The sequence below is a fragment of the Dermochelys coriacea genome, chromosome 1 (genome assembly GCF_009764565.3).
Source record: "Dermochelys coriacea isolate rDerCor1 chromosome 1, rDerCor1.pri.v4, whole genome shotgun sequence".
NCBI lineage: Eukaryota > Metazoa > Chordata > Testudines > Dermochelyidae > Dermochelys > Dermochelys coriacea.
In genome coordinates this window covers 323,221,869-323,234,738 of record NC_050068.2, presented here as the reverse complement: position 1 = coordinate 323,234,738, position 12,870 = coordinate 323,221,869, and the positions used below count along the sequence as shown (strand labels likewise).

Genomic DNA, 12,870 nt, shown 5'->3' with positions numbered 1-12,870 from the left:
GACCTATTGTGGCGACTCTCTATTACTAGATGTGACTGACCAGTATCTCAAAACCATCTCTCAGCCATTTGAAACAAAAGGCATTGATGTGTTAGCCATGAAACTCCAGAGCTATGATGGAGACTAGTTCTTATCCAAATGGACAGAATATGACTGAAAATTACAATATAACTATGTGATGGAGGCTGACATGGGCTAATTGGGTCATAATTATTACATATACAAGACAGGATCAAGTTGTTTGTGCTCTGAATCTGTAAATCATTTGTATAAACAAGTCAAATTCTGTTCTGTGGTAGTGCTGTAGGTCTGGAATAACTCCAGTGACGTTAATGTGGATTTATATCAGGCCAAATTTGCTCAAAGTCACTCTAACATTTTCTTGAAAAGCAAGATACAACACTGTTAGCTAATATTACTTATTTCTACATTTACAAACAGCAATTTTTAAAAATATTAATTTATAGCATTGCTTTTCTTACTAGAAAAATTCAGAGTGATGTAAAAGAAACAGAGGTTCAGCAAAATACAAAATCAAAATCTGTGTAGCTCTTTTTGGTAGGAAGTAGTTTTAAAGAAAAATATTATAAAAATATTCTAAAAATCTTGGAAATTTTTATCATTTTATTAATGTTTAAGACCATAATAAACAGGCAAAGCCAAATATTTGGAACGTTGGGTGTCATAAAGCAAACATGGGATTAACAGGTGTTCATGTTAGTTTGAGTAATCAGTTTTAACCCCCATTTTTGCTTGTAAAATTGAACAAAAGGTACAGTATTAGGAAATGTAGCAATATCTAGGTTGTAAATGTGCCCCAAATATTTTCTCTTGAGTACAATGAGAAAACTCGCTAAAATGTGTTTACAGTAGAAGTTCTTATTTTAGGCTAAAAGAAAAGGAGTACTGGTGGCACCTTAGAGACTAACAAATTTATTAGAGCATGAGCTTTCGTGAGCTACAGCTCACTTCATCGGATGCATTTGGTGGAAAAAACAGAGGGGAGATTGATATACCTCTGATATGATTGGTATATCAATCTCCCCTCCGTTTTTTCCACCAAATGCATCCGATGAAGTGAGCTGTAGCTCACGAAAGCGTATGCTCTAATAAATTTGTTAGTCTCTAAGGTGCCACCAGTACTCCTTTTCTTTTTGCGAATACAGACTAACACGGCTGCTACTCTGAAACCTGTGATTATTTTAGGCTGAATTTTAACTAAAAACTTGTATGTAAATAGTAGGAGTTAAGCTATGTAACATTGAAACATCTTGTGTATTCTATACCTTGCAGCTGTAAAACTCCTTAAAGGCGCTGACCACTTGAAAGACCAGACCTTCTTCCTCAGTCAGATTTCACAAGATGCTTTGAGGAGAACCATTTTTCCTTTAGGAGGATTGACAAAAGATTTTGTAAAGAAGATAGCAGCAGAACATGGATTTCATCATGTACTAAAGAGAAAAGAGGCATGGTAACACTTATTAAACTTTTGATTTATATTTATTTCTAAACCAGAGATCCCCAATGCGGTGCCTGTGGGCACCATAGCGCCCGCCGGGGCATTTTTGTGCACCCGCAGGACACCCCGCTGCCAAAATGCCACCAAGAAGCGCTGCCATTTTTTGGCGGCATTTTGGCGGCAACGCTTATTATCACTGCCACTTCTCGGGGGCAGGGTATCTGGCACCCGCCACAGTGTTCTGGGAATAACAATATGCTATTCCCACAAGAAAGTTTGGGGTCAACTGCTCTAAACCATTCTTTTTCTGATTTATATGTTGTTATAAACATTAATACTTGTTAAGTAAACTTTAAATATAGTCATAGTTTTTTTAATTACATTGCATCAAATTAAGTCAAATTACTTCTAAGTAACATAATAGAATATATTTGGATTGTAAATTGAATTTTGCATTGTTTACGCAGTTGTCTACCTGTCCCAAAGTACTGTTAAGTGTGTTTAGGCTGGATATTTTAATTTTTGGTTTGGTTTTGTTTAAAAAGCTCCTCTACCATTGTAGCTCTGAAGAGCTGAGGTGATAGATGTGGCCTGTTTCCAACTAGCACAAGTCACAGAGTTAGCCAATGATTTATATTTCACCCTGGTTCTCGGTATCTCTAATTTACTATAGTTGGTTGCAGGATGCATTGGTATAGATTGGTGTCAGATTGTTTTTTCTCAGGTCACTTTTTTCACAAGAAAAGTTCTGTTTCCATAGCTAAGGAACTAATGTTTTATGGTATGATATTTTGGAGTATGAATGTAAGCAGCTGCTATGTTCCTGATTATGTTCCTTCTTGCTTTTAGTACTTGTACTCATCTTTATAGCAAGAAGTTTTTTACTACGCAGTTGTCTGAGGACTGTAGTATAGGGTTTTTAGGTGATGTAGTTTCAGGAAGAAAGAAGAACAAATCTGCAGAGGTGCTTAAGCTTTGCAGTGATAAGTGCAGAAGTAATTTTCCACCTTGGCCAACAAAACAGCTAGGGCTTCTCCTGCCTACAGGATTAGACAGCAGTTGAGCAGGAGTTTTGTGGATCAGAGTGGAGTCGAAATGTGATACTTAAGTACCTAAATCTGAGGCTCAGGTGCCTAAGAACCTTTGTGTATCTAGACTTCAGTGACTTGTCTTTGTGTTAGTATTGTATCACAAGGTAAAGGACAAATCACTTTTTTAAAATATACATGCAACACAGTCATCAAGATGTGTTCGTGTCTTACTGAGTAACCATGTGATCTTATTGTCACCCGTGTCTCTCCTCTTTCCTGTGCTTATGATTTTTACTTGTATTGAATTTAGTTTGTGCGCTCTTTGAGGCAGCAATTTTTATACTCCTTTTGTTAGGCACCTAGCATATTTCTAGGTGCAAGGGAGGGTAAACCTTTGCTGTACTGATAATGAATGTTTTGACATTAGGATTTTGAAATGTTTCATTCTGCTTTTTTATAGTGTGCATTCATTTTATTATTTTTTTCTGTTTTTTTTGTTTTTTTAAGAGTATGGGAATCTGTTTCATTGGTGAAAGAAATTTTGAAAACTTCATTCTTGAGGCAAGTAACATTAGATCTGGGGAATTTATAAACTTCTGTTCTGATTTCCCTAGTAATTTGTAATGTGGCCTGGGGAAAGTTCTCTTACGTAACTATTTTTCTTTCTTGTAGTATTTAGAACCTCGTCCAGGTAACTTTGTTTCCATTGAAGATAACAAGGTGATGGGAACACACAAAGGTAAGCAGCTGCCTTTCCTAGCTAATTGATTTTAAATAAACCATTTATGTAATATATAACAATGCTATTTTTTTTTAGGGAAAGACTAGTTCTGTAAAATTCCAAAGATCTAAAATCCTATTCTGTTTTGGTATGCCTAATGAATCATAGAAGATCCATTAACCCTGTAACTATGGCTTTGGTCTATCTCTAGTTTTTATATTAGTTTTATATTGCAATAAAAAGAAAAACCATAATTATTGCCTAGCACCAGTGATACTTTGGATTATTTTGTTGCCACTAGGTCATCATTAATTTTATGCTAAGGGAACGTCGTCAACTTTATTTATTTTTTTAAATGACTAAGTTTCAATTCCATTTTCTGATAGAGCACACTTTAAATGTCCAGAAATTTTAAAATCCTTTAAATATAAATTAATACAGGTTGTGATGCACAACAGGTTCTTTTGAGCAGTTACAGAACACCAGCATCAGATATGCCCAAGTTCACCTCCTCTTTCCCCTCCTTCCTCTCTGTGAACATCTACCTGTTGCCTCTTCACTTTCAGACTCTGTTACTAATACACACTCTTCCAAGACCTGCAAAAGAGCCTACACCTAAGATCCCACAAGCCAGTGCATGAAAATCTGATGTCAAGTTAGTGAATGTAATAGGAAGTGAAACTGATTCATTAAAACTGTGAAACTGACAAGACATGTTTATCAAATTCACAAACTAAACGAGCTGAAATACTGATGTTTTTCTCTAATCTAGTTCAATTATAGTAGTTTTTGGGGTATTTGTCACAACACTATGTACAGACTTTTAGGATAAAAACTTTTTCAAGTTTATGGGGTCTCTAACTTTTGCTCAGTGGTATACTTAAACTTTTGAGGAGAGGGATTTATGCATTTGAAAGATTTTGATTTCTGACGCTAAAGAGTTAAGGGGTGTTAGCCATGTTAAATTTTCATATTTCTTTAGGTTGTTTCCTGTATACAGTAGGCCAGAGGGCCAAGCTAAGCGGCCTCAGTGAAGCTTGGTTTGTTGTTGAGAAAGATACAACCTCAGGAGATATCTTTGTGGTAAGTTTATTTACACTGATACTGTGTGTGATTAATGCAGGCATTGCATGATTCCCACATCCAATGAAGTGAGCTGTAGCTCACGAGAGCTTATGCTCAAATAAATGTTAGTCTCTAAGGTGAGACCAAGTACTCCTTTTCTTTTTTGCGAATACAGACTAACACGGCTGCTACTCTGAAAACTGAGAAGAATGTGATTCTAATCTATGTAGAAGTCTTGGCTTTTCCGTTTAAAAGAGAAACAAAAGCTGCCAACTGATACAGCATTAATAGATTTTATACATCTGTCCAAAAATATGGCATCTATTTAGTAGAAAGTTGTTAAGAGATTTTAGCTTGAAGTATGTTCCAAACTATTGGCAATCAAGCTCCAATGTACTACTCCAAAACACAGGTGGTTTTTCATATAGCCATTGTGGCACAATACATAATGCTTTATCTAAAACATTTCATTTATTATATTGACATAGCAAGTTGCTAGAAAATGAAGTATTGAACTCTAATACAGTTTCACCTCTCTGTGAAAATAGACAAGATACAACTCTGTAAATAATTTCTGCCTTACTGGCAAGTCAACATGTAACATTCTCCAGCATTCTTTAGCACCCTAACATCACTAATGTTTTGTGCAATGTTTGGTTATTTAATTGGCTAGCGATGTTATTTTTCTTGCTTTGGCGTGTTTCATTATAGCAGATGTGCTTTCTTGAGACAGCACTGTAAACCAAAAAGGGGATGAGGAGAGAAATGAGCATAAGAGAATTATTTCATGCCTTAGACACTGATGTAAGAACCTCCTCTTGGTTGCAACTTGGATGCCAGACTACTCAGCTTTGTGGTGTTCTCCCTTACGCCACTGGCAGAATGAAAAAATAGTAGCTTGAGAAGCACTTCCAGTGGCATGTATTTGTAACTCTTTATGCTTTACCTACTTCTCAAAAATTCCTTCCGGAGGTAGTGTGTCACATGAATTGGCATTTGTCTTCCATCACCCCATGTTATTTAATCAATAGAATAGCATAGATTTAAAGTCCAAACATCTTTGGTGTCTTATGATTGGTAATGATAGTTGGGAGCTTGTTACATTACAGCATTCAAAAGTATATTAGTCACTTTTTTAGAACAAATGGTAAGACATGGTCCACGCCCCTAGAAGGCTTTCAGTCTATTAGATATGATTTTAATAAGTGAGGGTAAATCAATAGAGTGGGGAATGGGTGAATAAGGACAAGGGCACAACAACAAATCACATTTCCTCATTATAAGCATGTGCACATTTTGATTTCTCAATTCCTTTTTTTTTAAAATATCTGTTTATTTTTTAAATGGATATCAAGGAAGAAGTGAATCTTGGAAAGGATTTTGGATGAAGAAAAGATAGTGGACTTGTTGGGTCAAGATAACGAGGACAATACTGCATAAGGGTCAGCATGGAGAAAGGGCTGGCAAAGATTGTGGGATAAATGCCCAAATGAGCTGGCATAACTGTGGGGGTGAAGGAAGCACGACACTGAATAATAATTCATACTTGCTATGGCATATTTTTTGCATGAAAGATTTAAGAAAGCTGGTTAGAATCTAACATCTACTTGCTTTACTAGTTGATTAGCTTTTATTTTGATATGCCTTGATGTTTTCCTGAAATCTGTGTTTTCATTCACAACTGTTATGTAATATCTGGCATAAACATTGGTATTAAACAAAAATGTTGTACTTTAAGGCACCATCTACAGATCACCCTGCACTGTATAGAGACCTACTGCGGACAAACCGTGTGCACTGGATTGCAGAGGAACCTCCTGCTGAGCTAATTAGAGACAAAATGATGGAGTGTACTTTCAGGTTTCAGCATCAGATGGCACTAGGTGATCAAACTTTGTACATTTAAATCTATTCAAATTCTGATCTGGGTGATAGATTGAAATAGGGTCTAATATAATTTCTCAAAAGTAGATAATAATGTTTGTGCTAATGATGCTTTTCCATTTTTTAAAGACTTAAAAAGCATTATTTTTGGAGACATCTTCACTCATTAGACTTGTTTCAGCCAGAGAAAAACTAGTTAATTTGTTTGTGAATATAAGGGTGAGCTAGCTGTTTAACAACTTTCTCTTTTAGTGCCTTGCACGTTAACTCTAAACCAAGATGGGACAGTGTGGGTGACACTAGTCAAGCCAATAAGAGCTCTTACACCAGGGCAAGTAAGTGTTGCCAAAATTGATTATCTTTTAATTTCTATTTACTAGTATCCTGCATAACTTCAGTTAGAAGAACTTCAGAAAGTTCATCCAACCAGCTTTAAAGAACTGTTGTTTCAGGCTATCTAAATCAGGGGTGGGGAAACTTTTTGGCCCTAGGGACACATCAGGTACAGAAATTATATGGAGGACTGGGTAGGGAAGGCTGCGGGAGGCTATGGCTCCCCAAACAGCAAGGCATAGCCTGGCCCCCACCCCATTCCAGCCCCCCGGAACTCCCACCCATATCCAACCCCCCCTGCTCCCCACCCCGACTGCCCCGTGGGACTCCTGCATCCTATCCAAACATCCTTGCTCTCTGCCCCCGACCATCCCCCCTGGGCCCTCCCCCCGCCCCCATCCAACCCTCCTTGCTCTCCCCACCCCATGTTACCTGTGGGGTGGGGGAAAGGAGGGCTCAGTACTTTCCCTGCGCATTTCCCCGGCTCGTTTGGCTGCTCTCCCTGGCAGTCGGGCAGGGCTCGCTCCCTGTCTGGGCTTGGCTGCTGGGGACAGGGGTCAAGCATGCTGGAGGTGGAGGGGGGCCCTGGTTTGCTCTGCTCCTGTCCGTGGCAGCAGGGCCCAGGCCCCTTGACCACCCCCCTGCTTCTCACCTCCGCCCCAGAACTCTCCCTGACCGCGCTGCCCTGAAGCACCAGGTCTGGCCGCCCTATAGCCGTGCCGCCCAGCCGGAGCTGCAGCCACACTGCCCAGATGCTGGAGGAATTGTGACTGGAAGGGAGGGAGGGAGGGAGGGGAGCAGAAGGGGAGGGGCCAGGGGCTAGCCTCTGCCCCGCTCATCTCACTGCTGGGGAATTGGGCTGGCTCCTCTGCAAGCCTGTCCTGATCCCGCAGGAGCTCAGGGGCCAGAGGGAAGGGTCCTCCGGGCCGTAGTTTGCCCCCCTCTGATCTAAATCATCACTCAATTATTTTACTAACATTCAGAAAGTTTTCTCCAAAAACCAAAATGAAAGAAACTTGATTTAGAAACTTTGGGCCTCTCTAAAGCCCATTGCAATACATGTAAATATTCCCTTGGATGTCAGTGGACTTTGGATCAGACCCTGTATGCAGAAACTGAATCTGTTATGGGTCTAAATACATACATGAATTGAACCAGGAGTTTGGTTAATAATTTGCTTATTAGAAACTTTGATACTGACTTTCATATTTAATATTTGACTCAGGGAGTACTATTGGTTTTTTTGTATGGTCCAGAAGGTTATCTGCTTCTGACAGATTCACATGTCCCAGCATAAAAGTGAAAAGAAGAATTACACAGTGGTATGTAGCGTAACAGCCTTTCACATCGCACTAAGAGTTCAGTACCACGCCACAGAATGTATAACTCAGCCTTTTGAAGAAGCTCCTGTGAAAGTGATGCACTCTACTTACGTGACTATCAGCCCCTTATTGAAAAGCTTTTCAAACAAAAAGTGTTACATAATAACTAAAGAGATTCCAACAACAAGAAAAATAATTAAAATAACTATCTTGCCACTGATTTCTCATGTAATATTGTAAAATGTCATGGAGTCAACAGTTCTAACTATTCATTCTCTTTACATTCCCATTTTATGTAATGTGGTCAGAGCAAATACAAGGGAATAAATTTAATATTACCTTGAGTATTCAGGGTGATCTCCCTTCTTACCTGTCAGTCTCTCAGCATGCCACTTTGCCAGTGCTCTAAAGACTGTTGCTATGTTTGTCTTCTAGTTTGCTGTGTTCTACAAGGGTGACGAGTGCCTTGGCAGTGGAAAAATCGTGAGGCTGGGCCCATCAGTGTACACCTTACAAAAGGGCAAAAGCAGAGAGCAGGATTCAAGGCATGTGTTAACAGAGGAGACCAAGAAATTAGAACCAGCAACGTAACTCTTGCATTTTTCTTGATTGAAAGACTTTGGGGAAACTGGAGCCTTAAAAATAATGAGCAACACCACACACAAAACACGTATTCTCTGAGAAACTATAATTTTTAATGGGTGAATTATGACAGTCCTGTCATTGTATTTGATGGTACCTGAGAGGGTTTTTGAACAAAAAACAGTTTTGATATGGCTTCGTTAAAATAGGTCAGTAAGAACTTCAAATAAGTAACAGAAACATAGTATATAAAAAGATGGGAATGACTAGATGAGACGCATCCTGGCAGTTTCAAGATCAGCACTTTCATGTTTTCAGAACTGAGTTAACTGTAAACCAAGTATTTAAAGTCAGTCTTTCTAATATAAATACACTGTTTATGTACTACTCTGTTCTATAAATTTATGAAAGTCTCTACACCTTGAAAAAGCTGCTTTTCCTCTTTGTTTCTTGTGCCGTGATATCACCCTTGTGGTAGAGAATCATTATTAATGAATTTTCAATATGTAATAAAACAATTAATTTCCTAAAATTGCTCTGTTACAGCATCAGCATATAAAATTATTTTAATTTTAAAAATGCCTGAAACACTAAACTTCTTTTTTAGGCACAACTGAAAGTATTTTTTAAAAGCTGTCTTTCGTTAAAATGCATACATGATTTTTGTTAAATTTGTGTGCATGTGGACTTTGAGAGAAGGATGTGTTATCTCTTCATGCAAACTGCTGAAGTTGAATATAACTGTGAGCAACAGGTATTTATTTATCACTTGCAATAAATTTTACAACATGTATTTTACACTTGTTTGAATCTTATGCTGCTAGTAGTTATGATTTAAGTTTTACCATCATTCAGATTTTGAAATCTAGTGATTTGAAAGTAAATGTGTTGATACATCTAATAATCTCTTATAAAACTGAGTAATGGTATGCCATTTTACTGTAGTTTAAATAATTTTGTAAACTAATCAGGGCAGGGACTGTGGACTTGGAGTATAGAGAATGCATTGTCGGTGTAAATAAAACCAAATTCATATTTGCTTGTTTGTTATATTAAAGCTTGTTATACTGGTAACTTTTGGGGAGGGAAGGCTGGCATTGTGGAAATAGACTAGATACTAAATCAATGTGGTGTGATACTATATGGGAGGTGTCAGGGTCCCTCCCTCCTCTCCCCCCACTCTGGGCTCCAGATGTGGGGACCCACATGAAAGATCCCCTAAGCTTATATTCTACTAGCTTTGGTTAAAACTTCACCCAGTACAAATTCCTTTCCTTGTCCTTTCACGGTATTGCTGCCACCACCAAGTGATTTACACAAAAATTCAGGAAAGGGTCACTTGGAATCCCTATCCCCACAAAATATCCCCCCAAGTCCCTTCACCCCCTTTCCTGAGGAGGCTTGAGAATAATATACCAACCAATTTGCCTTAGCAATGTGAGCACAGACCAGACCCTTTGTCTTCAGGACACTGAAATCAATCAGGTTCTTAAAAGAAGAACTTTATTTATAAAGAAAAAAATAAAAATCACCTGCAAAATCAGGCTGGAAGGTAACTTTACAGGGTTATAAAAAGATTTAAAACACAGAGGATTCCCCTTTGGGCTCAGCTTCACAGTTACAAAAACAGAAATAAAACTACCTCTGTAGTATAGGAAAATTCACAAGCCAAAACAAAAGATAACCTAATGCATTTCCTTGCCCTACTTACAATTTCTGTGCTTTTAGATGGATTATTCCAGGTATATTTTCAGGAGATATTGTACCTGCTTGGCTTCTCCCTCCATCCAGAGAGGGAACAACAAACAAATCCTCCCTGCCCAAGATTTGAAAGTATCTTCTTTCCTCATTGGTCCTTCTGGTCAGGTGCCAGCTAGGTTATTTGAACTGCTTACCCCCTTAACAGTTAAAGTAATCCAGTACAGCTGCCAAGGAGGGATTTTATGCGACTGCATACATAAAGGTTGCTACCTTTCCCCCTATATTTATGACAGGAGGATATTATGAAATGCGTTTATTATTTAAAACAAAAAAACCTCCCAAGACTTTTGATACTGTGAATTGGAGTATGCATCCTGAAGACCTCCTCAGATGGCTTTATAGCTCCTTTATTACAAGTCTTAACAAAAGCCAAGTCCTGTCGTTAACATTACTGTATAAATTAACTATCATTAACACAGCTGCACAGAAGTAAGACTTTTTTTCAAATGGCTGTAGAAGTCTGATAGGTGTAGAATTCTGTCTTTATTCAGTTAAGGAGAGAGTCTAGAAAGCTGTACCACAAATAGATTTCATCAAATGTAAAAGTTAATTACATGTAACCATATTGTCTCCCCTCTCCTACACACACCTCCCTTTCTATATCCTGATTGCCAGTTTAAGAGCTGTTATTCTCTACTCAGAGTAACAAAGGAACATAAAGTTCTGTCTTTTTCTCCAAAGAGGGGAGATAAATGAACAGAAAACTCGCCTTGTAACTCCTATTTGCCAGTTTGTAGATTTGCTGAGGACACTTGTGTGAAGCAAACAAATTGCCCTTCCTGTAAGAAATCTGTACCATTTGTCAGAAATATCAGTTGTCCTGTATGGGGAAAAAAACCCAAAAAATACAGCCACTTATGATCGGTGTGTAAGGCACATCAGGATAAGTTCAATGGGGGAAAGTGTTTTTCTTTGGCTATCCAGATAAGAATGTATTATAAGGTTTTCTTTTGATTTTGTGGCTGTGTTATTCCTCCTTACAGCTGTTCATTCCTATTATTTTGATGATGTTATTCCAGTAATGAATCCAGGTAATGATTTTTATGGTTTTTCTTCATCTTAACCGCTTCATTCCTGAAATCATAACTCTGCAAAATATGGAACTACTATAAAGAGGCTAATGGTCCATTTTTTTTCTAATTTGATTTATCCAGTAAATGTGAAATACACAGTAAAATCTATTTTTATTAATATTTTGTTTTACTGGTGTGATTTACTACTGCTTCACCTGGAAACGCATTAGCTCCACTTGCTCTGAATCACATGTGTTTGATATTTTATACTTGATTAGTAGAAAGTATTTAACCTGAAGAGGACAAGTGGAAAGACTTCAGGCTGAAGGGGGACATTCATTTCCATTTAAAAATAACTATTCTTTATTGTCTTGAAACATGCTAGTCTCTTGGGAGGTGCTTTCTCAACTAATGAAATTACTTCGTAGGGTTCCATTTTTATTTGGTGAGCGTGTACAATGAATTAGATGCAGAAAATACAGCAGTTTTGACTGAAGGCCATTCTAATTATCTTCAGCTGTTTGCTCCTCCAGAGTTACTTTTTATTACTGAGGATTTTGAGTGTACCAAGGAAAGCTGATTTTTTTTGTTGTTAGTTTTTTCCTTGCAGAGTTATTCTCTCTCTCAATCTGGCCCAATAACTGTTTTTGGGCCAGAGAGATAAGGGGAACGACTGTGTAGTCCAGTGGTTAGGGTATCCACCTGGGAGATGAGGCCCCAACTCCAGTCCTCCTGCTCCAATCTCTCTCATTATTTATTGAGAGCGCAACAGCTTTAACAGGAGATATTGAGGGAGCCCACCTTAGAATATCCCATAGCTCAGTGATTAGAGTCTACACCTGAGGCATGAAGCCCCTGTTCAAATCGTCCCGGCCCTGAGGCAGAGAGGGGTGAATTGAACCTGGGTCTCCCATATCCCTGATGAGTGCTCTAAACACTGGCCTAAAAGTTATAAGATGGGTGGTGACAGCACCACCTCTTCCTCCAGCCAGATTTTGAGTGGGACAGATTCAGTAGGGAGCCTCTGAGCATGCCTACCAGATTGGGCCCTGCACCTGTCTTAGGTAGCCAAACATCTGTGTCTCCCTCGTTCATGAATTGCTGTGGGGCCTAGGTGGAATATAGGCACCTTGATGCCTAGAGGCAGCAGTGTGCATGCTCATAGGCAGGAATGTAGGTATGGTGGGAACTTCTTACTCTAAAACTTAGGCACTGGTTGAGTTTAGACACCTACAGGGTTCAGCAGGAGTTTTGTTGATCATAGTGGAGCCAAAATTGGGATTTACATGTCCAAGTGTGAGGTTTAGGCACCTAAGTACCTATGTGGACTCAACCCTTAGTTTTTACAAGTAATCGTGTCAATGACAGTGAACCAATTCTGCCAAACATGGTTTAATTAGATGTTACTCATAACATAAAGTTGTCAAATTATGTCTTGCATCAATTCTTTAGGAAAGCATATCCATCTAATGTGCCACAGTCATGTTTTGTCCCCTGTTGAATGTAATTACTCTTGTCTGCCTTTCATTTGGTGATTTAAAAAAATTCATTCTCAGCCCTTCATGTTACTTGAAGGGACGTAAATGGAATAAAGAAGACTAGTTGTGAAGAATTGGGCTGCCTTGTAAGATAGAACAATATTACTGAATTTCTGTTGTACTATTTTTACACACCAGAATGTTTCTGTCCATGGAAGCTC

At 38.5% G+C, this 12,870-nt stretch overlaps 1 protein-coding gene across 5 annotated transcripts in view; it reads left to right on the top strand.

The window, feature by feature from the left end:
- TRMU (tRNA mitochondrial 2-thiouridylase) overlaps positions 1 to 11,349 on the top strand; it is a 29,761-nt gene extending 18,412 nt beyond the window's left edge. For 3 of the 5 annotated variants that reach the window (XM_038379589.2, XM_038379570.2, XM_043496435.1), the window contains 7 exons: positions 1,294 to 1,466; positions 2,998 to 3,051; positions 3,163 to 3,229; positions 4,194 to 4,294; positions 6,015 to 6,159; positions 6,413 to 6,495; positions 8,251 to 11,349. In XM_038379589.2, the coding sequence (XP_038235517.1) occupies positions 1,294 to 1,466; positions 2,998 to 3,051; positions 3,163 to 3,229; positions 4,194 to 4,294; positions 6,015 to 6,159; positions 6,413 to 6,495; positions 8,251 to 8,406 (779 nt within the window). In that variant the 3' untranslated portion in view covers positions 8,407 to 11,349. The remainder of the gene's footprint in view (positions 1 to 1,293; positions 1,467 to 2,997; positions 3,052 to 3,162; positions 3,230 to 4,193; positions 4,295 to 6,014; positions 6,160 to 6,412; positions 6,496 to 8,250) is intronic. The other 2 variants (XM_038379598.2, XM_038379580.2) reach the window with 2 other exon arrangements.
- The last annotated feature ends 1,521 nt before the right edge of the window (positions 11,350 to 12,870 follow it).